Source organism: Chinchilla lanigera, unplaced genomic scaffold (genome assembly GCF_000276665.1).
Source record: "Chinchilla lanigera isolate Chin_1 unplaced genomic scaffold, ChiLan1.0 scaffold00023, whole genome shotgun sequence".
In the NCBI taxonomy this organism is placed as follows: Eukaryota; Metazoa; Chordata; class Mammalia; order Rodentia; family Chinchillidae; genus Chinchilla; species Chinchilla lanigera.
This window is the reverse complement of record NW_004955424.1, coordinates 25,266,916-25,293,040: the sequence shown is the minus strand read 5'-3', so window position 1 is coordinate 25,293,040 and position 26,125 is coordinate 25,266,916. Positions and strand designations below refer to the sequence as shown.

The window sequence follows — 26,125 nt, the reverse complement described above, 5'->3', positions numbered from 1 at the left end:
AACCATGGTGCTAGCTACTCCCCCTAACAGTTATTAAATTATGTTAAACTAAGAAAGCACTTAAGCACAGAAGTGTGAACACTGCCAATCTCAAAATGTAACGCTTATTATCTTTAAAAGCATTCTGTTACTTTCATAATACCTGAAGTGAAGTAATAATGTCAGTCACTTAACCAGATCTTAGAGTATAGTATCTTCATCTTAAGGACTATTATTTCCAGTATTTTAATAATGCTCACATAGTCCCAAAATGTGATCCTTTGTGCTCTGATGACACTTAAATTAATAGCATAATTTTCTGGTACTTGCAACATTTGCTTCCCATTCTGCTTTTTTTATATTTCCCTATAAGACTTGAAGATAAATTCTCTAATAACCATTTTTATCTTTATCTTTGGGGGATTCAAAACGCTTCAAAAGAATAAGGAAATATTAAGATATTAAACTTTTTAAGAAATTTAATTTTGATATTAATTGCAATATTTCCACAATCAGATAATAAATCTAAATATTCAGTTCATTGATCTTGTATGCCTCACCGATGTTCTCAGCTCTCTCTACAGATATATCTATAACTAACTTCATTTAATCAAGTTCTGCTCTCTGCCAAGCAACCGATAAGGAACTTTTATCATCTCTTACACACAGGCTATATCGACTACAACTGATTATTGATCATTTAAAATATTTGCAACGTAAGTGGAAAAGGTATCAACCACACGGCCAAACCCCCTCATGTGTACTTGTCACAGAATGCATGACTTTTTTTTAAAAGTCAACTACATGTCGAAAATAGGCACTTCCAATTTTGTCCTTAGGTATTCTGTTATAGACTTTAAAAATCAGGCCAATTAGTAAAAAATAAAAAATCTAGTTTTTTTGTTCATCATGTGATACTGAAAAAGGGTACCACCAACACCACAAAAAAACTGTATCTAACTTTTTTAGCATTCATACTAAAAACAACAAAGTTTCAAATGTGGTCACAAAAATATTTACCTTCAGGTAAGTATGAGACTATTGCTACCAATGTTATTTTCATAGGCAGAGTAAGGGAACTAACTAGAGTGACATAATTTTAAAAATAAATACTGTCCCATTGCCTTTCATATCTACCAATTGCAGTACTCTGGTTTGCTTCCCTATATCTACCTGCTATACTGGCTTCACTCCTGACACCTTCTATTTTGCAAAAATAAAAAAGGGGTTGTAGAAGGTGTGTGGATAGGGTGGTCATTTCCTGGCTTAAAGTACAGAATGTACTTTTTTTTTTTTTTTTTTTTTGGTTTTTCTCCAGAACCGGGAACCGAACTCACGACCTTGCGCTTGCCAGGCAGGCGCTTTTGCCGCTGAGCTAAATCCCCAGCCCTAGTACAGAATGTACTTAACATACATTGCACAGAGGGACAGAATATTAATGAATTACACATGCTGCAATACATTTGATTTGATAGTACCTAAAATAATCTTGTTTTATCTAAAAGTATTTATAAATCACAATTTTTAAGAAGCCATTTAGACACTGGTGTATTTTTCTTTTACATGAGATACCTGTTACATAAAATATTTTATTGATTTACTCTAAATCATTAAGTACTAGTTTGTGCAAATATTAACAATATGCTAAGCAATAAACTATAAACCATCAATATTTCTCTTAACATCTTTTATTTATGTACTCACAATACAATGTAATAGAATCATCTGCCACATCCACATAACCTGGCACCAATTTCACTAAACTTTTGACATCACTTTCAACACATATATAGCATTTTACACTTTTATACATAATCTCTCAATTTAGCCTCACATGAAATTTATGGCAAATTTTATTTCCTACTTTTATAAAGTTGAATGATTAATGCGAGGTTGTGTACTGGTAAAGACAGACACAAGATCTAATCAGACTTTTAAGACTGTACTCTCTTTTTACCATGCTATAGTGGCCCAGCAGAATAAACTATGACGTTTGCCACGAATATCTATAATAAAAGTCTTATTTATTAACATCAGTAGGTAAGTCATTTAAAATATACCTAAGGTAGCAGTGAAGGCACCTGATAACCTACCCCCACAAAAAAAGAAAGAAAGAAAGAAAGAAAGAAAGAAAGAAAGAAAGGAAGGAAGGAAGAAAGAAAGAGAAAGAAAGAAAGAAAGAAAGAAAGAAAGAAAGAAAGAAAGAAAGAAAGAAAAAGAAAGAAAGAAAAAAGGGAAAAAAGAAAGAAAAAGAAACGCACGCACGCTACTTTTCTGGGTCTTTAAATTCATGGAAGAGTTTCACCATTCCACAGAAGTATCTCTTATGTTCACACACAATGCTCAGATCTCAAATCTTCTACAAGGCTTTAACAAACTTTGGCAAGCTTTTAAACAAAGTGAAATTATACTAATATGTATCTTATTCCTTCAGCTGGCAAATAACTTCTGAGATTTAAAGTCACATGTCTATTTGCCCATTAAAACCACTGCATTAGATATATCACAGATACATGGAGGTTGAATGAGTTATACAACTTAACTAAGGAAAAGAAAGAATAAGATAAGTGGTAACTCAGAGTAACAAAAACCAGGGTGACCAAAAGAAATAATTATAGCTAACTGCACATTGTTTATCCCTCTGCATAATATACATACATACTCATAATAATATAAACATTGAGTATTTATATCAAAATTACAATACAAAAGGTAGCATAAATATAAGACTATACTAACACTGCTATAGTCTGGATTTTAAATGTCCCCCTAAGAGCTTGATCCCCAGAGTGGCAGTACTGGGAGGCAGTAAAAAATCTTTAAAAAGTGGGCTCACTGGGACTATGAGCTCTTAAGTCACTGGGCGTGTGGCTCAAAGGACCCCAGCCCCTTCCTCTCTTTTGCATCCGGGCCACTAGATGAACGTTTTTGCTGTGCGACTTACTTCCACCAACCCACCCACTCCCCACCACCGCAGTTCTCCAACCCCATTCAGCAGAGGCCTAAGCAATGAGTCTGCCTGATTATGAACTGACATATCCTGAACCAAAGTAAACCTTTAAACTTTGAAAGTTAGGGCAGCATTTTTTGATAATGATGAAAAAATGCCTACCACAAATAACCAAGGTGATCGGCTAGCAGGTAAAAAGCGGCTGATCCTGAAGAAAGGTAAAGTGATGGGAAGGAGTCTAAGAAATGCTGATTTATCTAAAAGACAGATTAAAAAGGGCCTAGGAGTGTATCTCAGGGGTAAAGGTCTTCCCATGTATGTGCAAAGGTCTGGATATAAGAACCTGGGTTCAATGCCCAATACTTTGTTTAAAACAAAGACAAAACACCTTATAAAACTGCCTCTTTATACTATGTTCATATATAACTTTGATAAAAATAATTTTTAAAAAGATTAATAACTTGGCCAAACTGGGATAAACTACAAAAAAGCAAATAAAAACACTGCATGCATAAAGCAATAAAATGTTTAAATACTTGGCAATAAATTCAACAAAAATATGTAACATGTAGTTTAAGAAATCACTTAAAACTTACAGAACTAAGGAAATGGATTTATGGAAGGGTCTATTTAAATGAAAAGATAACAAGGTCTTAGACTGAAAATATATAAATTCTTAACTTGATAGAGAAATGTAAATCAAGTTATAATAAATACGCCAGTGACCCTAAGGTTCACCTTTAATAAGCGTACAGTACCATCAATGATGTTTTAAAATGAAACTCGCTAAACGATAAAAGCATAGTTTCAACACTATAATCTAGTGAAGAGTCCAACTCTAAATATAACCATTAAAGATGATTTTGCTCCCTTGTGTATTCCCCCTTTCTTTTTTAGAACTAATTCAGGATAACTTTAAAATGAGCAAGTTATTTTAAAAGAAGAAAAAAAGGAAGATGAGATCGGCACATTCAGGGTGGTATGGCCGTAGATGAAAAAAGAAAGAAAAATGGTTAATATGGTGACTGAGTATAACAGGTCCCATGACTCCTTCACTCATACTTTATCCTATCAAAATAATGAATTTTCTTTGATCTTTTTATCTATACCCTTTGGCAGTAATAAGATACCCAAGAAAACAAAATATATAATTAACCAATTTAGGACTGAACAGTAATCCAGTACTGAGTTCTCTGACAAAGACAGCAGAGAAAAGAATGGAAACTTTGTTGATAAAAACAACTTCCAAGGAATCTTTACAGTGTTTCTTTGTTGTTTTGGCTCCAGATATTGCGTTTGTTTTACACAAAACTAATTTTTCTTTACACAGCAATGAAAAAGTTCACATGCATATGAACCTACGTAAAGGAGAATCATGTGACTTGTTTGAAATCATACAATTAAGTCAATGGCTGAACTGCAGACAGAGCTGAGGATACCCAACTGCTAGTCTGCTGCTCTAACTAATGGGTCACGCTCCCTGCTATGTAATAAGACTGTTTCCTTTAATTACAAATTCTCCATTCACCCTCAGACTATCAGCCAGAGGCTTTATCATTAGTTTTGCTCTTCTTCATTCATGGCACCATTCCAAAAATATCAGATTTCCATGATAAAAACCATCATTTATTGCATCATACCAAATCTGAAAATTCTAACTGCCGGTGGCAAGGATACTTCACCAAATCTTAATCAGACATTTATAGGCAGAACTGCAATTTACACAGGTATTTTTGCTCACTCAGTGACCTGGAAAAAAATGAAGTTCTTCTTTTATATAATCATAATAACTAGTGCACTTAAAATGTGACAGTGGCACATCCGCATCGATCAACAATACTGACATACATGACCTGTATGCAAAAATCTAAAAGGTTGAAGAATGGTTTTTTTAATGTATTTCAGAGCATTATGTATGTAGAAGTAGAATGATACAAAAATCAAGAGATTACATTCTGTGCTAAAATCTATTCAAGAGAGTTTACTGAGCAAACAAATAAAAGTAAGCCTCTCTAAAGAGGTATTTGGTCTCTTGTTTTTGAGGAGCACTTTGTGCTTCTTTGGCACACACAGTAGCAACAGTAGCAGCAGCCTTGCCCTTGGTGCTGATTCCTTACTACTCTGAATGTTTCCTCTGAGCCAGAATACACTGGCTGTTGCTGCTCACGCTGTGAGACACCTGCACTGGCTACTAGGCTTGTCATGACGCACAAAACCCTACCATCTTCAGCTTGACATTGCGCAAGTTATAATTACTCATCCAAATGAATATGTCAGAGCAGCAGCAGCAGACCTCTCATCAGAGCAAAAGAAAAATACATCAAAACATTATCAACTCAGCAGGAAGACAGGGACCATAAGGAAAATTACCCATTTTTAATATGGATGCCACAAAGCCATGTCTATTATAATACAAAAAAGGAAAATAAAGATCTTCAAAGTTTAAAGTCCAGAAACAATCCAAAGAGGAAATGTACAAAAGCAATGATTTTTTAAAATCAATTACCTAAAACCTATTTACAGTCATTTAAATATAACTTTGCCACAGCAGTAACATTCATGTTGCTTAAGAACTGTTTAAAAAGTGTTAAAACCAAAAATAAACTCACAGAAGCAGAACTGTTGCCAGCCAGTCAATAAAAAAGCATCACATATAAGCAAAGTCATTCCATTGTGCTTCTTACTTTCAAATTATAAATATTGGGAACATTTTTATTATGTCTGAAAGACTCAAACAGTTTATGCTGCTGGTATCATCACCGAAATCCTTATGATATACAGCTAGACTCTTATAGGTAGTATTTTTTGGAAACTTGAATTATTAATGGCAAGAATACAAGAAAAGGTTTAAAATTATCTCAGACCTCCACAAAAGACACCTCCAAATTCTACCAGTATTTAGTAATATAGGCAAGTGTAACTTCATATTGCTACCTCATATTTAAATAAATGTGAAAAAAACTGACTTTCAGAACAAATGACAAGAGTATATGTTTTAAGAAAAAGATATGGGAGATTTTCTTGATATACAAAAGCAGAAATCATAAAGAAGGAGAAATAAATGTGACCACACTGCAAGTTAAACCTCTGTATGTTAAAACATACAAAGTTAAAAGGCATGCTACAGGGAGAAGAGATCACACATTAGCATCAAAATATATAAAATAAACAAAGACAATGAGCACAATAACAATGACTATCAATTCTTAATGAGAATTAAGGTCAAACTAAGATCAGAATAAAACTTTGAAAAGACTTGGCAAAAAAGACATTGCTAAATGGAACTATAAATTTATACAACCAATCTGGGAATATAATTTAGCAATATTTTACTAACCCCAAAACGGGACATTCCGTACAAGCTAGCACTTTCACTTCTACAAATAATCCACACTTAATATCTCATACACATGCACAAGAAAACGCACAGAGGTGTTCACTGCAAGCTGCTCATAAGAAACTTTGGATACCGTATTGTTAGAGAAATAGATAAATTAACTGACAGACGTAACACAGTATTGCAAATGAAAGTATTAGACATACAGAGCATGAATCAATCACTGAAACAATGCTGTATTAAAAAAGCCAAACTGTAAATATGGCATAAAAATGTAGCAAAATACATGCGTGGACAGCACACATATCAATTTAGGGGAAACAGCCCTCCACAGAAAGGGAAGGAAGCAAAAAGAAAGGAAGGAATAGGAACAAGAGTTGGTTCTGTGCTGATCCCAGAATATTTTATTTCTCAGACAAACAGAACTAGAAATACAGCTGAGTAAAGTATGACTAACAATAACAGCTGTCAAATCTGACTTGTGGATTAGAAGGAATCTTCATTTAATCTGTACTCTGCTAATAATTTTAGTATGTTCTATAATTTCAGAAAAAATTATGAAATTCCAGTTACTACTAGTTAATTGTTTTCTTAGAAAGCTACTACCAAAAAAGAAAACATATGACTCAATTAAATCTAAAATTTGAATTTGAATTATTATAGTCATCTTAGACATACAAAGCACTGAGCTTGTTAAGTAGGAATAAAAAAATCTAAAAAATGTCACTCAAAGATATCCCAATCTGGTAGTTACAGACCAATCTAATGTGATATAAACTTGCTCATAAACTCTGGGGAAACATTATATAGTTATCTACATTTAAAAAAACTAAAATAACTTGCCAAAACTATACTCTTCAACTTTGGAATGGTTATAAATGTGAATGTGTAATTAAAAATAAAATCTAGAAATCACAATATAATCTAGATACAGTATTTTTTCATGACCTTTCTTTTCAAAACAAAAAGAGAAAGCTTCCAGAACCAAATAGAATATAAAGTTTTAAAAAAACTTTATATGTAATTTCTTTTCTTGAAAAGAAAAAAAAAAAATCAACACAATATTTTTTATAAATGTATAACATCAAATACCTAAAGCAAATCCTCACCTTTTTCTTCTCCTTTATTTTGCTACATTTTCTCAATTTCCAATGAGGAAAATTTGTTTTTAAAAACAAAATGAGAATATGAACTTTTAAATAAATGTCTAATTAAAATGATATTTGGGCCCACAGACTATTTAAACCTGTAACTTGTTTTATATGATTTTAATATGCAATACCTCCTAGGTATGTATAATTTAAAATGGAAGCACACATTTTACTTGAACCTCAACAAGTCTAGCAATAAGGGTAAGTTTCATTTACAGAACATTGGTCAAATATTACAGAAATTATTTTCTCTTTGCTAAAATAAGGGTATGTTCTCCTTTTTTTTGCTATTACAGTAATTTATTTATGAAAAGAAAGGCCATGTCTGTCATTACTACCTTGTCCCCTGAAGTACCACACTCTGTCACATCTTTGAAAATCACACACATCAAGTTTTTAATCATATTACAGATAATCATAACTATATATGCTATATATTTCACACACTTGTAAAAATATCTTGGTAGATATTATTAATGTAGTGAGAAATAAGATGAAGCAAATCAGAAGGAAGAATCTACAATATTTACTTAAAGTACAAAATAGTAAAGCACATAAAAATATAAAGTCTAAATTCAAGGATAAAGATAATTTATCACAATAAAAACAGTACAAATTGCAGGGTTTATGTTTTCATTCTTTGATAAAAGATTTTCTGGTATAATGTCATCAGTGTTTAAAGTTTTAACAATATAATAAACTCCACCTACTTTTCTACTTACTGGATACTGCTGTCTAAGGAGTTCTGTAGAGTTTAAATTTAAAGAAAAGCATATGAATGTGAGCATGCATGTTAACATGCTTGTGTGGGGGGAAGGAGAAAACGGACGTTTAACTATGAGAAAGCACTGAATGAAGCATTACAGAGGCCTGTTTATAAATAGAGGCTTAAAGAAAACAAAGACCACTTTATAACCTATGAAGGCCATTTGATTAAAAATAATGTATTTTCAAATTACTTAAGAATTTACCTGTGGTGTCCAGGAAACAGAAAATGGAACAGGAAAATCCACAAAACAATCAGGCGATTCTGCAGGGTACTATGATAAAGCATAACATTAGGTCATCTCCGCTTCTATGTGAAAATTTTACAAGGTGCTTTAGAAAAACTAGAATACTTAGAATTTTTAACTACAAAAGTATTATATGTAAGTATTTTGGCTCTACTATTGTAGTAACTGTAAGAGTCAACCTACGATCAGAAAGTACCAAAGTTTGGTGATCTGGGGCACCCGATTAGTCAGTTGTAAGTGAAGAATACTGTGCTCAGTATCAGACCAGTTGCTAATGTTCTTATCGGAGGGGTGAACCAAACTGGGTCTCTATTTAAAATAAAGATATCAAACTAATTGAGATTTAATCCTTTTTAGTCTAAAATTTAATCTCAAGTAATTTCAGTCACCATTTAAACAGGCAGTACCTATAAAAAGCAATCAAGAAATGTTCAACGATTGTATACAACTTCTCAGTTTAAGAATGATTTTTCCCATATTAAAGCAATTATTTTTAGTCAGATGATAAAAATAAAAAATATCTTCTGGTTCTTTAATGTAAAATTAAGTTTTAAGAAAATAAAAATTTAAGAGTGGAAAATATTTAATTAGTCATATAAAAAGTGATAACTATGAGAATAAATCAGATTTCTAATTTAAAGACAAATGATAGTTTTTCTTGAAAATAATTTCCTTATTAGAGAATTATACTTTATAATAATGCTAAAATCCAATTTTTGGCTCTTCACAATCATATACAATTGAAAGTTTTCATTTCTTATTTTTTTTTTCATTTCTTATATTAAATACCTAAATTTGCTAAATGAAACTTTCATTAGACAAACTATTTAAAGTTTTAGACCTTTTTCTTTTTTATACTTTTTCAGTAGTACATTAGAAAAGCCAACAGAGATTTTAAAAATTTTAATGAAGTACTGTATTTAACAAACAGTGCTGCACTGGAAGGCAATGTTTTCAGAAGAATTAACATTTTGCTACAATGATCAGTAGTCTTAAAAGAAACTCATTATCCACATATACTGAAAGTTCTCTGTGTAAACTGATTACACAAAAGCAAACACACAGAAAACTATATAAAACGCTATAATGGTTAAATTCTAAAAAAATAGAAAAAGAAAAAAAGAATGGTAAAGCTGAGATAGGCAGTCTATTTCAGATAATTCAAAATATTACATAATGTATTTTAGAATATAACTCCTATAACCAATGGAAAAACAATTTGTACACCATATTGAAGTCATGTGATTATCTCCAAACAAATACAGGCAAAGACCTCAGCCCTCCTTGGTTCATCTGTGTTAGCTCACTTTACTGGTCAAGTCGTTTAATTTCTCTGGCTGTTTCACGTGGGGAAATGATTAAAATCATCTGAAAATGTTTTAAAATATCTCTTTTCCCTCTAAAACGTTAGGATTTTTAAAACATAATTGTGCACACTTCCATCCTCATTGGGACAAGAATGGAAAACTCGAGCTCATGTTGGGCGGCTACTCGTCTTCTACATACACTAACAAAGATCAGTGTCATCTCCACAAGCAAATTCTCAACCTGGACTAGGAACATAACGTTTACCGCTTTGGAGTAGACGCGCCAAGTGAGATGTCTGCAGCCAGGAGAGTCACTGAGCACGCAAAGCTCACTTTCACAGCGGGTCTGACTTTGTCCAAAGCTGAGGGAGCGCTAGGGTGCTTTTTACAAAAAAGATAATTCCATACCACAATGCACAGGATACACTGTTAAGTACTCCATAAAAATATACCTGTAACAACCACAAGATTCCCTAATTATATTTATTTTTAAAATTTATATATCTACTTTTAACAGGAGTTGTCCAGTCCAAATTAGTATTGTTTTCTGTGTGGCTTTTTAGAGATGGTGAGAAGCAGCAGACTTGGGAAAACACATATTGTATTCAAGAATAAAAATAGCTGGGCATGGTGGTACGTTCCTGTAATGCCAACGTTCTGGGAGGCGAAGGCAGGAGGATCGTTTGTAACTGGCAACTTAGCCATTTAATGACATCTTGTCTCAAAATAAAAAAATTTTTAAAAGTTGAGGATGTAGCTCAGTGTGAAGGCCCTGGATTCAACGCCAAGTATGATAAATAAATACATACATACATACATATACATACATACATACACACAAACAAATATATTTCTTTTATGGCAAATCAAAGACAAAGTTTTGAATACTTACAAAAACAAGTCTGCTTTGAGGTTTACTTAAAAAATTCAGCTTTCCTCTTAAGAGTTAAGTTTGGTGGAAGATTTTGTATTATGTGTTGTCTAACAAATAGTTTGAGTTGTAACCGATTTTTTTAAAATGAAAACTCCAGGTCCACATATCCCAAAGAATAAAAATCACTACATATCAAAAATGACTTTGTCCTCTATAAAGCTGAACTACATGGACAAACACTGTATGATTTTTTTTAAAACAAATGTAAAGATTATATACTCATCTGTTCTTTATTAACAAATTTTTTCCCTAATTCTTTCCCAGCTCCAAGATTTTTCTTTTTCCAGTGTGTCCACAGTAGAGCTTTTTAACTACAGAAGTTGCAAAACTGACCCCAGCATGTATTTTTCAGAGAAACAGTAACAGAGTCTTCTCCTCCACCTTGAAAAGGTGTGGGAAAAAGCCAACAGGACAGGACATCTCGGTGGGCACAGCTGCATTCTAAACACTTCAATAAATGAAGTATGTCTCATCAGGTCAGATTAAGATAAACTCTTTCATCAGAGTGAGCCCCATGAATACGTATACTAATATGTAAATAAAAAGTAAGAAAATAATTTTTTAAGTAAAAAGGCAGCATTTATTAAAGCACTGTCTCCTTAGAAAGTACAAGCACTTGTAAAAATGAGGACAAGATGTACTTAAAAGCTTTCATTTTGGTCTTCATAGCAGTAAAGCAACTTTTACCGATGTACAGCATATAAACAAATAGTGCTTTAAAGGAAATGACAGAAGCCTTGCCACTGGCAAGTATGTGACCTTTCGGAAGGATAAAGGCAGATTTTTCGTAGATGTTTTTAAAAGGCGTACTTTTAAGAACTCGAAAGGAAAATAAAATATTTTTAAAATAACCGTCTAACTTCTTTTATACACATGCCACTAATTTTTTCAACATTTATCATATATACTCCTTAAAACTATACCTAAATTCTTTGTGTGTGTGAAGAGACTGACTCATTTCTCAACCTGTCTAACACAGAGCCACTATGAGAGATCAACTTTCCTGTGTCACCAGAACAGCTTTATATATTAATTTTCTCTTGTGGAAAGCTTAAATGCCAGACACATTTTTAAAAAGGACAAACACAATTGATCTTTTCATTGCTACAATCTTCTGATACAGAATTGATTGATGACTACTAGGAACAATAAAAGAAGTCGGATGTCCTGGTTTTCCTCAAATTCTAATGTTTTCTCAGTGATTACTGAGTAAATTATGAATATGCTGAACTTATCCTACTTATTTCTTAGAATTCCCAAATGAGAACTAAAAATTCAAGATGAAACAGAAATAAAGATGTTCTGTGCCAATAAAATCAGTGGATAATTATGGCTCAGCAGCCCATCATGACTCCATAAAGGCACAATCTTTGCAAATTTTTGCAATATATATGCCAAAAAACTTCAGCCACAACAAATAATAAGCACTATGCATGTGTGTGCCTGTTAGGGAGTGAGAGTGGGGGAATCAGAGTAAGACTCACAAAAACAACTCCTGGAAAGCACTGAAGGCAAGAAGACTTTCTGAGGAGGGCTTTCTTTAAGCTAGAAGAAGCATCTACTCTTTTCAGCAAAAGATTTTTCAAAAACACCACTATAATACTTTGAGGCTGTTGGATCTTATTTGTAACATTCATTTATTTTAAAGTCCACATTTTGATAAAATTTGGACTACAACAGTGACATGAAATAATAGCTAGACTTTTGGAAACCTGGTGAATAAATTCTGAGACTTTGAAAATCAGTTTTTAAAAGCACCATACAGGTCTTTTTAAAATAATTAGCACCCTTAACTTTGAAAATATTCAGAAGTTCATTTCTCAAAGTATGTTTTGGACAGAATAATAGTCCAACGAGGCACATACCTTCCCCTTCAACTTGACAGTGATCAGATGCTCTCTGCCAGAGGCATCTTCTGCTCTTAACGTGATGGTGCTGAAGCAAGTGTCCACATACACAAGTCTGGTGAGTAGAAAAAAATTAAAAATGATCACACTGGGGTGGGCTATTGAGGGGAAGTTGAAGATGGCACGATTTGAAATAAAAATATTTGATATATTCTTATTAATCCATTACCAAAATTAATCAGAGGAATTTCTGCACGCCAACCCTCTCTACTGCTATAGATTTACTGCCGTTAATACACCAGCCTAGTGCTTAATGCAGCCATAGATCTCTGGATTATTTACAATGTGTGTCAAGGCTCACGCTGTGGTCAGTGAGCAGTGTGTTTCGGTTTTCCATCACTGGAACCTCTGGCACATACAGCATGTTTCTGTCAGCCTCTGCTTATGTACACATTAAACTTCCTGTCAAACTCATGATCCATTTCTGTAGTTTTATATAATATGAGACTTTTATGCTTCCTTTATTTGTTTTTCTCCTCGATGAACTCCTCCTTTATTATCAATAAATGTTACTCTACAAAAATCTGGTTGATATTAGTTCAAATACTCAAATTGATCCTCTAAGGAAAATGTTGTATAAGCACAGATACACCCTGGTCTCCTAACAATAAATTTTCTTTTTGCACAATATATAGTTTCTGACATTTAACCTAGGCATGTATTCAAGATGACTAATATTTTAAACATGCAACACAAGCACAAGTGTTTAGGATTTAAGTTGCTCTAAATGAATGAATTTTCTACAATAGAAACCAGTATCTTTTGAAATATATCATTCTATAAAAATATGGTCCCTTGTGTATCATAAGCTACTGACAAAAGGGTTCAAATTTTGCCGTGTATTTACTACTGTGAAGTGGGCATGTGGATTTTTTTTTTTTTTTTGACATTTTCACAATACTATTCTCTTGTAAGGATAAAAAGTAGCCTAACAGTATTAAGCAACTTACTACCTAAACTCATAGTAAGACTCATCAAGAGTTCAGAACTAAAATTAGCCTCCCAATCTAGGTGACTTTTTTAACATCACTTCTGTCACTTAGTTACTGACCAAGTATAACAGGTCAATTTCAATAAATGATGGGTAATGAAGTTGTGCAAACACAGATCTAAATAAGAAGATACATATGTTCAATAATGTAATAAAAAGTAAAATAAAACAGCCTGCTGATGTAGCTCAGCGGTAGTGTGTCTGCCTAGCATACACAAGGAGGTTCATTCCCCAGTACCACCTGAAAAATAGAAAACAAAAAAACCTGTATCCACAGATGGAAGTTTTATTATAATCAGTAAGTAAAGTTATTCTAGAAAAAATATTCACATAAAAATTTGAATGACTATAGTTAATCCTTATTTTTTAAACTGCATCAATTAAACATCTTAATCTTTCCATTTTCCAAAACTTTGAATATGAGTCTTTATTACATGTTTTAACATATCATCCAAAGTTCAGATGTATGGACATCTGACAATGAAAACTTTTATACTTTAGATTCACTAAAAAAATTAATTAGAAATAAAGAAAATGTGCAAAGCATAAAATCCAGTAAAGAACAATAAAGAACTGCATTAATTAAAGAAAATTTTTAATAACTTTTATGACAGTGTCAAGTATTTAAAAGAACACTAACAAAATAGATTAGAAGAGAGGGCTCCAGAGTGCTAACAGCTGGCAAAAAGGGCAAACTCTGTAAAACACAGTATAACTGATGCAACGGGATCATGAGAGTTTTTTAAAAGGCAGAAACCAAAAAGAGAAGAGAAAATTTTAAATTAAATTACAAACAATAAAGCTATGGGAAAAACTGTAAACGTATTACCATTAACTTTGCAGTGAAAAGTATTTCCATAATCATAAAAAGTTTAAACTGTTTACTAATTACAACTTTTAAAATCCAATAAGAACAAAAAAAAAACCTGCAAGGATATAGTTACAGAAATTAAGTATACCTGACCCCTGCAATTTTAAAGGAAAGATGACAAAAACTGGAAAGTAGAAAGGCCAGGAGTAAACAACAGTGCAATAACAATAAAACCTTAATTGCTAATTTGAAGGCAATTTTAAATAGAGTGGACATGAAAGATTTACAAGACTTTAAAATTAATGAAAAAATAAATAATAGAAAAGGATGGTGTTACATGGTTTATTACAGTAACCAGAATATAATTCTTAAAATTGATAAATCAAGAAATACTGAATTAGACATTATTTAGAAATATGGGAGTTGTAAACATGAACATTTCTAATGGTCTCAAGACTAAGGAGGGAGAATGCTATGGAAAAAAGACATAACTGCTAAACAATTTGTAACAGAGAGAGAGAGAGAGAGAGAGAGAGAGAGAGAGAGAGAGAGAGAGAGAGAGAGCACAGGTGAGCACAGCTGTGAAAGAAGTGGGTAAAAGAAGAAAAACTGAACCACAAACTGGATTCTGTACTTTTTGCTGCTTATCTTCAAAATGTCAAAAGTCATCCCTCAATATCCACAAAAATCAGACAGAAATAAAGGCTCTAGCTTTCTGTTTGCAAACACACAAATGTAAGATTATCATTACCCCAGTTTAACATAGAAATAATACTTTAGAATATAAAAGTGCCATGCTCAAAAATGTAGCCTTTAAGTCAAAATGGCCATGAGGTTAATTTTGCTAAACTTTAAGAAATACTACATTCAAACAAGAAGTAAAAAATATATATAATTTCAGGTTAATCTCAGTATGGTCAAAATTAAGCAACAGCCAGGCACGGAGATACACACCAGGCATCACAGCATCTGGGAGACTAAGGCAGGGGGATCTCAAGTTTGAGTCAAGCCTAGGCAACTTAGCCTAAGGGAGAACCTGTCTCAAAATACAAACTGAGAAAGGACAGGAAGGTAGCTCAGCAGAGTCCCTGGATCCAATCCCTAGCGCAGGAGAGCGGGGCGGGAGAGAGGGTAAGGGAGAAGACAGGGATAGAAGGCGAGAGAAAATGAAGGGAAGAGGGAAGGGAAAAGGGGCGAGGGGACAGGCGGGGGATGAGAATGGAGGGGATGGGTGGGGACAGAGAGAAAAGAAACATTTTACCAGTCATAAGTAACCACCTTTATTTTGGAGGTGGGGAGAAACGTCACTGTGACATTCCTACTTCAGCACACAGAACCGATTACCCGCTAGTGTCTATTCTCACCTTCTCTCTGGTAATGGAACCCCTGCTCCCACCCAGGCACAACCATCACAGCACAGTAAGACGCTGAATAGGAATTCTGACCAAACGGCTGCAAGCAGAAATGATCGTGCATCTTTTGAGTCATGTAAAACAAAACTGTCCTTTCCCCTCTCCCTTCCTCTCATGTCACCTCTCATGGACTCCCACTGGGAGCCACCAAAAGCATGTGGACAAGAACAACAGCACAGTACTGACCAAGAGAACTTCCTGGGATAACGAAGGCATTGCTTATGCCTTCCAGAGCAGTAGCCAGATTGCGAAGGACTTAAAATATGGCTAGAGTGGGTAGGGATGTTTTTATTTCAAGTTAGTTTAAATATAAATGTCAACAGCCATAGGTAGCTGGAGGCTACAAAGTGAACGAAGAAACCACAACAGATGACTGAAATAAGAAAACTGTTTCTGAAATGGCCTTCTACACCAGAGCCCCCATCCGGTATTAGCCATGTGCCTACCGCTAGCCTGTTAAATATGCAATAAATAAAATTCTCTCCTTTGAACTACTAAGGATTTTCATGTTCTCTTTGTTACTAGCAGCATAGCTTGTACTCTACTGCAGCATACCTCTATCCATTCAAGATCGGAAAGAATATCTTGGTTTTGATATTAAAGGTAAAAAGCAAACTAACCAGGTGGTAAGTCTTACAGATAATGTAAAGTAAATCTTTTCTATGAAAGTCCATTTCTTCCTTGCTTTTTTTTTTTTTGGTACCTGGAATTGCACACAGGACCTTGTGCTAGCCAGGCAGGCACTTGTGCCGCTGAGTTATATCCCCAGCAAAAGTCCATTTTAGATGTTCTCCCCTATTATTAAATTGAATGTATTGCACAATAGGGAATAAATAATGTTTATTCATTTAAATGAAATATAAGTGAAAAATTGAAATTTTAAAAAGTTATTAAACTTTTTAGATGCTAGAAAATGCTCATAAAATCACTTTTAAAATTTATATAGAATTATCATTTAGCTGGGCATATTCTAAAACTAAGAAAATGTAAGAACATAAATATAAACCAGACATGGTAGCATTTGGGTGTAATCCCTGCACTCTGGAAGGCTGAGGCAGGAGGATCACAACTTCAAGCCCAGCCTGTGCCACTTAGCAGACACTGTCTCAAAATAAAGAAAAATAAAAAGGGTTGGAGACATAGCTCAATGTTAAAGCCCTGGGTTCAGCCTCTGGAACCCTCACATACATACATACATACATACATACATAATACAGACATGATCAAGTATTTTACTTTTGACATTCCACTTTGTATTTATCATCTGCTACATTTCTTTGTATGTCTGCCTGCAATAAACAAAGGCACTAAATTTGCGAGTTAAGTTTTTTAAACATTTGAAAAGGGTGTAACATACAAGTTTCAGAAAGGTTTCCTTGTTGTTCTTGTTCCTGTTAATAGCTAAATGATTATCAACAGAGAGAAGAAATGTTTTATATCTTCTGAGATACTGCATTTATTTTGACCAATGGCTTCAGTTAGTTTTCTTTCCTGCATTTAAACAGTAATAACATCAAAAGGCAGAGGCATCAAGGGGCCTTCTAAAGACCTTCACACTTTAACAAAGCTGCAAAGGTCCGTTTTTTACCACTATGCTCAAGGTTAAGCACTAATTACTTCCTTCCTGGACTACTCCAAACAATCTCCCTAATGCATGTCTTTACTTCAACTCTTTTCTGTACACCAATCTGGCCTGCTTTGTGTCTACATTTAGTCTTCCTGAATGCCTATTAACACCTTGCACAGAAATATTCAATGAATCCCTATCACCTGATTACAGAATCATTAGTCTAGCAGTCAAGATCCTTCAGTTGATCTCCTTCTAGGTCCAAAAATGAACCTCACATTTCCTTGACCATAACCCTGCCTCCACCACCCTCTCCTTTGTAAGGCTCTCTTCATTTCTTCAGTTTATCTGAATATCTCCTTGAAGAACTTTTTCAAATTCTCTGCAGACCCAAAACACTTCACCTTTCTTTAAATACACACTACTCCTTTTTATTTAAGTTTTAGCTTGCCAATTAATAAGCTTTTTTGTTGATAAAGAATATGAAAGTTTTCTATTTCTGCATATGTGCCAAAGCTATATGAATATGTGAACATGCGAAGTTACTGTCAGACTAGTTCATTACGGACTGATTTATGTGTAAGTTTTAAAAATGACTGAATGCAAATTCTATTTAAATACTATAAAACATTACCAATTCACTACTGCACAATTTGTACATACTTTGGGTATACGTACGGGGGAAAAATCACTCATTTGTAAAGGTAGTTTAGAATGACAGTCATATCTATTAATCCTGTTCTCATGGGTTATAAAACATCATTATTGGTTGTAATTCAATGGTTACCCTAAAACTCAGACATAGTCTGATGTTGGCTGACCTACTGATCAACAACATTAGGCCTACTTTACATAAAGAACCATATGAGTCCTGTAAGTTTCTTTAAAATCTTATTAGGCATTGTTAAACTTTATTTTAAAAATAAAAATATGGCTCAGAAAGGTTAATTTACCTGCCCAAGGTTACTCAAGTAGTAAGCTAGAATTAAAGCTGTGGCTTAATTATTGGAATCAGTGTAAGTAAGTATGTGTATCTCCATTTCCCTTAATGTTAGAATTCTTTAAAATGCATTAGGAATTATAAAAAATATCATCAGTTTCCAAGATAATGGGCTTCATAAAAGTTTTAAAAAATATATGTTGACAATCTTTCAGTAGCACATCAGATTTAATACAACTTAGCTCTTTCCCAAGATAAACTTAAAAGGCCAAATGTTTGAACTATATTCACTCTAAGTAATAAATAATATGCTGTCTAAAAAAGCACAAGGCACATTTGTTAGAAGCACATAATCTCTGAATTATCTAGGTATATGATTATTAAAATAAATATATTTTATAAGAGAAGTGACTAAATTTCTTCCAAACTCGGACACTTGACACTAAAGAGGTGAGGATAAAAGGCATAAATTAAGCTATCCAAGGAAAAGGGGCACACGTGGTCAGCCTAGCAATAAAGCAAAAGTATTTGGTCCTTTTGTCTGGGATGTTCTTGACACTAAAAAAGAAAATTCTGTCTAATCCAAAGAACTTGTTCTAATAAGCCATTCTATAAAACAACAAGCAGAACTTAACAGAAACCCACTACCGACTTTTGGCATCACTGTTTGAGCCAGTGTAACACTCAAAATAATCCAAAACTGTACCCTACCTTTTAGAGAAGTTGCTATTTTGAGAATGCCTGCATAGAAGTTCAAATAAGTATAGAGATGATAGCAAGTATAGAAATTACAGCAATCAAACTTAAGGTTAACAACTGGCAATGTCACATCTATTAAAAAACAGTGTATGAATAAAGAAAAGGAAAAGTTCCATTACATTTGAAATATTTATTTTTCTCTTCCAACTTAAATCCTTATAATGTCTGATCCTACTGGATTGATTAGAAACGTCGAGTATGTAGTTAAAAAACTCTGCAAGTTCTGTTTCCCAAAAGGTATTTTTTTTTCTATTATGACTACACTGAATAATCTCTAAAGTTATTATTTAGAATGTAAGGGAAATGCAGACATTTGACATGGTCTGGAAATCATTAACATTCTGAAAAATCCATTTAAATCAATTTGTCATGCAAAACATTATATGTATCATTTCAAAAGGTATTTTAAATAAAGAAGCTAACTAGTTACTTAAGTAGGGCCTCAAAAAGTAGCAAATCTAGTATGGGACAGCGCAATTAGGTCTCAGCTTTAGCTTTGCAGATCCACAAACTCAATTTTATCAGTCTGTCAGTGGACTGGACATGATTGAAGAATTAAACAACAAAAATAAAATTAACAGATTTTCTTAGTTTTCTACATGGCACTGACTAAATGCTGACAAAAACCCTATTCTTTGGCATCTCACAATCCATGCAGACAACTTATATTCTACAATATATGCCTTATTTGTAAATAGTATGAAACAAAGGATTAAGTAACAATAGCTATGCTCTAAGTTAGTCATCTATCTTAGTCATATGTAATTAAATTAGAATTTTTTACAATCTAAGCAACAAAATTTGAAACTATTTCTGAGAATGAGATAATTTTGAGAATGGCAATTTTACTCAAGATGAGACAGTTTTTATTAGCTACACCTTTTTTGTTGTTGTTGTTGTTTTGAGACAGGGTCTCGCTATACAGTTCAGGCTGGCCTTGAGTTCACTTTGTAGCTCAGGCTGGCCTCAAACTCTCAACAATCCTCCTGCCTCAGCCTCCCAAGTACTAGGATTACAGGCATGCACCACCCACCATGCCTGGCTGGCTACAACTTTAGTGCATGACTATTTCCATCTACCAGAGAGAACTTTGCTAAAGGCTCCACACTAGAGCTGTGCCATGACACCACTGCAGAGAAATGGAGTTAGGCAGCCAGCCACTGCAGCATGGAGTGAGGTAGCCAGCCTTGTCTGCATAACTCATTTAATGCACAAAGTTGGGAATAAAAACATGTTGAAGGTTTTTTCTGCAAATTAAATTAGAATATAAAACAATAGTATAATCAGTGACACACAACAGAAACTTTAAAAAAGGCAGATTTATACGTATAGACAGGAGTTAAGCAATTATACTGTAATGATAGGGGGCAGATGCACTGATATCCTGACTATTATCTCTCATCTACTAACCAACTCAGAAATCTGTTTTCTCTCACATTAGAATCACAGGGATAATGCAAAGCAAAAGTCACCACTTTCTCTGAAAACACTCCATGAAATATTTTATGTACTTGTCCTATTTCTCTTATAACTTTGTTGCTAATGGCTCTCAAGCAATCCTATAATTACACTCTATAGTACTTATCGTGGTTATAATTAAGTACTACTGATATCATTTTACATTCTAACTCTTCCTCTAGATGTTCCATGAGGATTCTTAAGTCTCATCTATGTGTCTTCACTGCCTATACATGCTAAATAAATAATAGCTGAAGAAAAAATAATTGATTCAAAAATGCTTCACACTCTCAATGTTTCAACCAATTTCATTACTGGACTTGTTCCAACCATGTCAGACCATTTAATAAAATGCTATAAAGTCACTATCAGTGTAACAGAAATAAAACTGGGACATTTCCTTTCCCCTTGCCAAATCCTCCCCACATCTCCAACTATCCTCTATATACTAAAATGCTAAAATTTAACCATTGGAAAATAAATTGATTTTTCTCTATTTCATCAATCTTTATCTAAAGAATTAGTAGGTCCAACCTTCCTATCTTTCCCCTCCATTGTTATGCTTAATTTTACTAGAAAGACTGCATTCATCTCAAATCCTACTTGAAAATGGTTCCCTAAACAAATAGAGTCTGATTCCATGAATAAATTTTAATCAGTCCTTCAAATATAAATGGTACATTTACATTATAACATCTCTTTTTTTGGTTAAAATGGTATAGTTTGCTAAAGATCAATGCTTTTACTCTCAACAACTTAAGTAGTCTGACAAAAGGAAAAAGAAAAAAAAATGTTGAGGTCATCAAAGAACCGCGAAGACAACCAGGATGTAAAGGGGCAAAGTCATACAGAAAGGTGAGAGATAGGTAGTAAGCCAATGCTGAACTTTTTCCTCAGCCTATTTATCAATTCTGGGCACAGACCAAGAGAAGGATCTGGGCAAAGGGCCTAGATGGAGAGCTGCTATGAAGTGAGCAAAAAACAAACACACTAGCAGCATTTTGGCAATCTCTTGAGGAGAGAGGCAAAAATAATACACAAAGGGTCAAAGTATAGTAAATCCAAAGAACATGACCTAAAATTCTGCCAATTTTCCCTCAAACTTCTGATAAATCTTTAAACTTCAGAGAATAAGAGGGTAGAAAGCCACTGAAAAACAAAGACTATTCAGAAAGTTTATAATACTCTGGATAGATTAATTAGAATTTAGAGCCCACAAACGGGACAAAGTCCAAATGAATACCTCAAAGATCTCAGTGAGTACCCCTGTAAAGGGTACTCTCAATAGCAAGGCAAACAAGAGGTAGAGGAGGCCTATGCTCCAGCCAGGTATGGTGGGGCATACATGCAGTCCTAGGTGCTTAGGAGGCTGCGGCAGAAAGACGGCATGTTTGAGGCCTACCTTGGCAAATTGGCAAGACCCTGTCTCAAAATTTTTAAAAGGGCTATGGATCTCGTCTAGTAGCCCCTAGGTTCTATCCCCAGCACCACACACAAAAAATTCTCTAATTCAGAAAAAAAAAATTGGTCTTGTGGAGAATCTCAGGTTAGAGAACAAGATTCACCAAAGGACAAAGTCCCCGGAGTCCACTCACTGGCCTGTGCCATGTGCCCCCATGCTACCTCCCTAGAAAAGGGAAAGCGAAACCTTCAATAGAAGAACGCAGTCTCACCTGGAGCCTCTAAGTGTTGCTCTGCATCTTCCAACACTCAACCCAAGATCATCAGGCACAGCACTACAACCTCAGCAGTCAAGGGCAGACATAAAAGAGCCTACAAGAGGTAGTGATCAAAGGTACACTAACTGCAGTGTCTCCAAACTGAGCCACTTTCCTCAATTGCTCTTTCACCAGCCTTTTTTTTTTTTTTTTTCTTTTTTTTTTGTCTTTTTGAGACAAGGTCGCACTATGCTGCTCAGGCTGGCCTTGAACTCATTTTGTAGCCCAGGCTGGTCTTGAATTCAAGATGATCCTCCTGCCTCAGCCTCCCAAGTGCTGGGATTACAGGTGTGTGCCACCACACCCAGCTTTTCACCAGTTTCTTTTGAAAGAACAAGTAGTTCCTATATTGAACAGAGACAAGATTTTAAGAGAAAGAAAAAAAAAACAAAAAACCAGTAAATTTGAGTTCAAAGCAATCAGGAAAATGTGACAGCTTCCCAGGGGCCCTATCAAAGAGAGTTTAATAAATTACAGGATTGATATCAGTCATTAAAAATAAGATCAGATATTCATGACAAGCATGATATTTTTAACACCCAAAATGGGAGAGGACCTCCTTCATGGTCTCCCATAAATATAGTGGTATATCATAAAATGGAAAAATTCCAAACATAAAACCATGAGGCCATTTCATTCATTAGACATCCCTTAATACAAGTCAGTGACAATCTCAAGCAATACAAGAGATCAAAATAATTGTGTTCGGTTCTAAGATTGAATCCAGAAAACATAAGAGTCAATCAAAAAATATGATGTGTTAAATTTTTTAAAAATTTATTACACTGAGACATGTTGGCATTAATCCCCCTCACACACTCTCCCTTGATTCAAACACATTGATCTCACCCTTCTTGCTACTTTCTGAAGCAGTTCTGGAAGTCCTCTTTCCTGTGTTTAGCTGTAACTGTTGTGGCTGCCACAATGACCTGAATCAATTTAAAAGATTTACAGCAATTTCTGTCAAATAAAAACATGGCATGTCCTCATTCACCTCGTTCAGCGGATAAGGCACTATGCAACTTTCAGCTTTTCTCCAAAGTCAAAATGACCAGGAAAGGTGAGCATTTTCAATCAATTTGGATCCTCAGGAAGAAAGGACTTCCAGAACTGGTTCAGGAATGGCAAAAATGATGGGATGTGTTTCAAGCAAGAAGTAGTTTGTAGGGAACTAATGACCATGTGCCTTTTACTGTAAAAACTTTTTTAAAATTGAAATATTCACCATGTTTTTCAATAGCATCATGTAAACTAATTCCATCACATAACTTTTAGCAGTTCACCTATAATGAAACATTACTGATGCAATCATTTTAGCAAGGATGTAGCAGTTGAAAGTAGAAGTTATTATTTTTGTCAAAAAATACATAAATTTCAGAGTGCCTATGTATAGATCCACATACTTAGACTATTAAACCAGGAAAAGTAAGTTAAGAAGTACTTATAAAAATTTAAAAACTCTAAAGTACATGCTTGGAGCAAAGGCCAACCCATCCCTCACCAGAAGTGCACCAAAGAAGTATGAATCACTCATTCATATTCAGTGGTGACAAGAGAAAAACTTGATGTGTGGGTAAGAGGAGGAAGTGTTCTAATTAAAAGGCTTGGAAGGAATATGAAGTGGAACATATAGACGAGAAAACAATCCTCTCTTGAATAATTAAATAGTATTTTAATTACTTCTAGAAAAAAATTTATACGGGATTAATTTAGAACTCACAAATTCATGCCTAGTTTTTCTTCAGCTATCGGGTTATGGTATAAATATATTAAAGGATATATATTTTGCAACTATGTTCCTCATTTTAAAATGCTATCTGATTTTCTGGTTATTTTAAGTTAGCTATCAAAAGCCAAATCAAGAAATACCTAAAAAAAAAATAACAATAATAATACTTGGAAGAGGAGGAGAAAGAGGAGGAGGAAGAAGAAATGCTTTAAAGACATTCATAAAACACAGCAATTCTAGTTTCTTTCACTAAATCTTTCAGCATGGTTTTTCAAATATGGATACTTTAGTAACACTTAGAATAATGTTATATGGTCAGTGAAAACATATATGAAAATAACATCTTACTGTATACATAAAAATGTCATTTTTTTCCAAATTATATTTAGGTTTGCAGGTCAATTTTTAAAGACAGCCTTTTCTTTAATTTAGCAACCAGGATGATCAGATACTCTACTATGAAATATAACTAAAAACAAGTGTTAAATAAATTGATAAAACTGGAAATGTATTAAATTGAAATAGGTAAAACAAGGGCATTTCTAAAGCACATTTTAGAATAAACATACTTATCCCAACCAAGAGTTCCTATCTCTTCAATAAGTACTGAATAGAACTGGGAAGGAGGAGGCAATACACACACTTCTTGTCTATTCTTTAAAGCAACTTCCTGTTTAAAAGAAAAAAAAGGATCAGCTGTAGAATACTTGACAATAAATTGTTATTAGTTACAAACACAATTTCATAATCTTCTCAGTGCATAAGTCTTCATTATTTCTATAGAAAACCATATGACTCATTCCCCTTCTCATAAAAAATTAAAGGAATGCAATAAAAGTAACAAGTATCAATTTCTATATTATGAAAAGAACTTAAAATTTTAATATTCTTCCTATTATGTCTAACAAAGATGAAAAATTAAAAATAAAAATTCATCTGTAAGGCTTCATTTTCAACTCCCATGGATACGACATTTGATATAAAAAACCGTAAGTCTTTAAAAAAAAGTCCTGAACTGTGCTTATACTGACTAGACTGATACATTTGTATACTATTAAAAACACTATCTTAACAAAAACTACTCAGTATCACATAAACACTTGCTAATTCCTTTCACTGACATACAGTCAGTATTACTCTTCCACGATGTAAATTTAGTGTCTTGCTATGCATCTAGTTAGATTACAGTCCTTTTCTTTGCTAGGTCCACCTACGATGTCTCTAAAATGATTTATGATCCCCCAAGTAAAACTATAATTTACATTTTTTACAAGTAATACAAACAACAATAGAGTTGCCAAGGTTAAAAGTTACCAGTGATTTTGAAGTTTCTAATCTTGACAAGTATTTTATTGGAAAAGTAAAAAGAAATGTATCTACAAACAAAGATACTATAGATTGAGCACCCCCTATTCAAAAATTCAAAATCTGAAGTACTCCAAAATTTCGTATTTTTTGAGAGTAAAATGACACAGTGAAAAATTTCATACCAGGAAACTTTGTTGCAAGCATAAAATTATTTAACATATTGTATAATATATTGTATAACATTGCCTCCAGGCTACGTGTATAAAGTACATATGAAACGTAAGTGAATTCCATTTTAGACTTGGGCCCCTTCCCCAAAATATATTACTATGTATATAAAGTATTCCAAAATCTGGGAAAAAAACAAAATCTGAATTCTTTCTCATTTTAAACCATTTTGATAAGGGATATTCAACCTTTATAAGAAAATTAGGCACTAAATAACAACACCAGAGGGAACAAGGTGAGAAACAAGAAACTTTTCTAGTAAATAGCAAGTTAAAACTTCTTACTCTTTTAAGTATATGTTTAATCTGTTCCTAGCCTTACCCATTTTTATTTAACAAGAGTAAGATACTATTTAGTTGGGTAAAACTAAAAAGAATAGATTTTTAAAAACAGCATTTTAGAATCAGGATTATTACCTAAAACTACTTCAATCAACTTCTGAATCCATTTTAAGATGAAAAGACCATGAAAGCAAATCTTTAAGCCAAGAATCCAATATGGATGTAATTAGAAGGTAAGCTTCTAGGGGAAAAGGCACACACTGCCTTCTTTATAAATAAATGTCTAATATTACCCAAAAATAGCCCAGTGGTCCAAAAACACTAATTTGCACAATTAAGACTTTC

At 33.6% G+C, this 26,125-nt stretch overlaps 1 protein-coding gene across 2 annotated transcripts in view; it reads right to left on the bottom strand.

Annotated features, from left to right (window-relative positions):
* The window catches only part of Fancl (Fanconi anemia, complementation group L), a 55,536-nt gene that overhangs the window by 14,196 nt on the left and 15,215 nt on the right, over positions 1-26,125 (bottom strand). Inside the window, exons 5-7 of one of the 2 annotated variants that reach the window (XM_005385759.2) lie at positions 24,533-24,633; positions 12,537-12,633; positions 8,389-8,457 (exon numbers count right to left, since the gene is read on the bottom strand). In XM_005385759.2, the coding sequence (XP_005385816.1) occupies positions 8,389-8,457; positions 12,537-12,633; positions 24,533-24,633 (267 nt within the window). The remainder of the gene's footprint in view (positions 1-8,388; positions 8,458-12,536; positions 12,634-24,532; positions 24,634-26,125) is intronic. The other variant, XM_013514669.1, reaches the window with a different exon arrangement.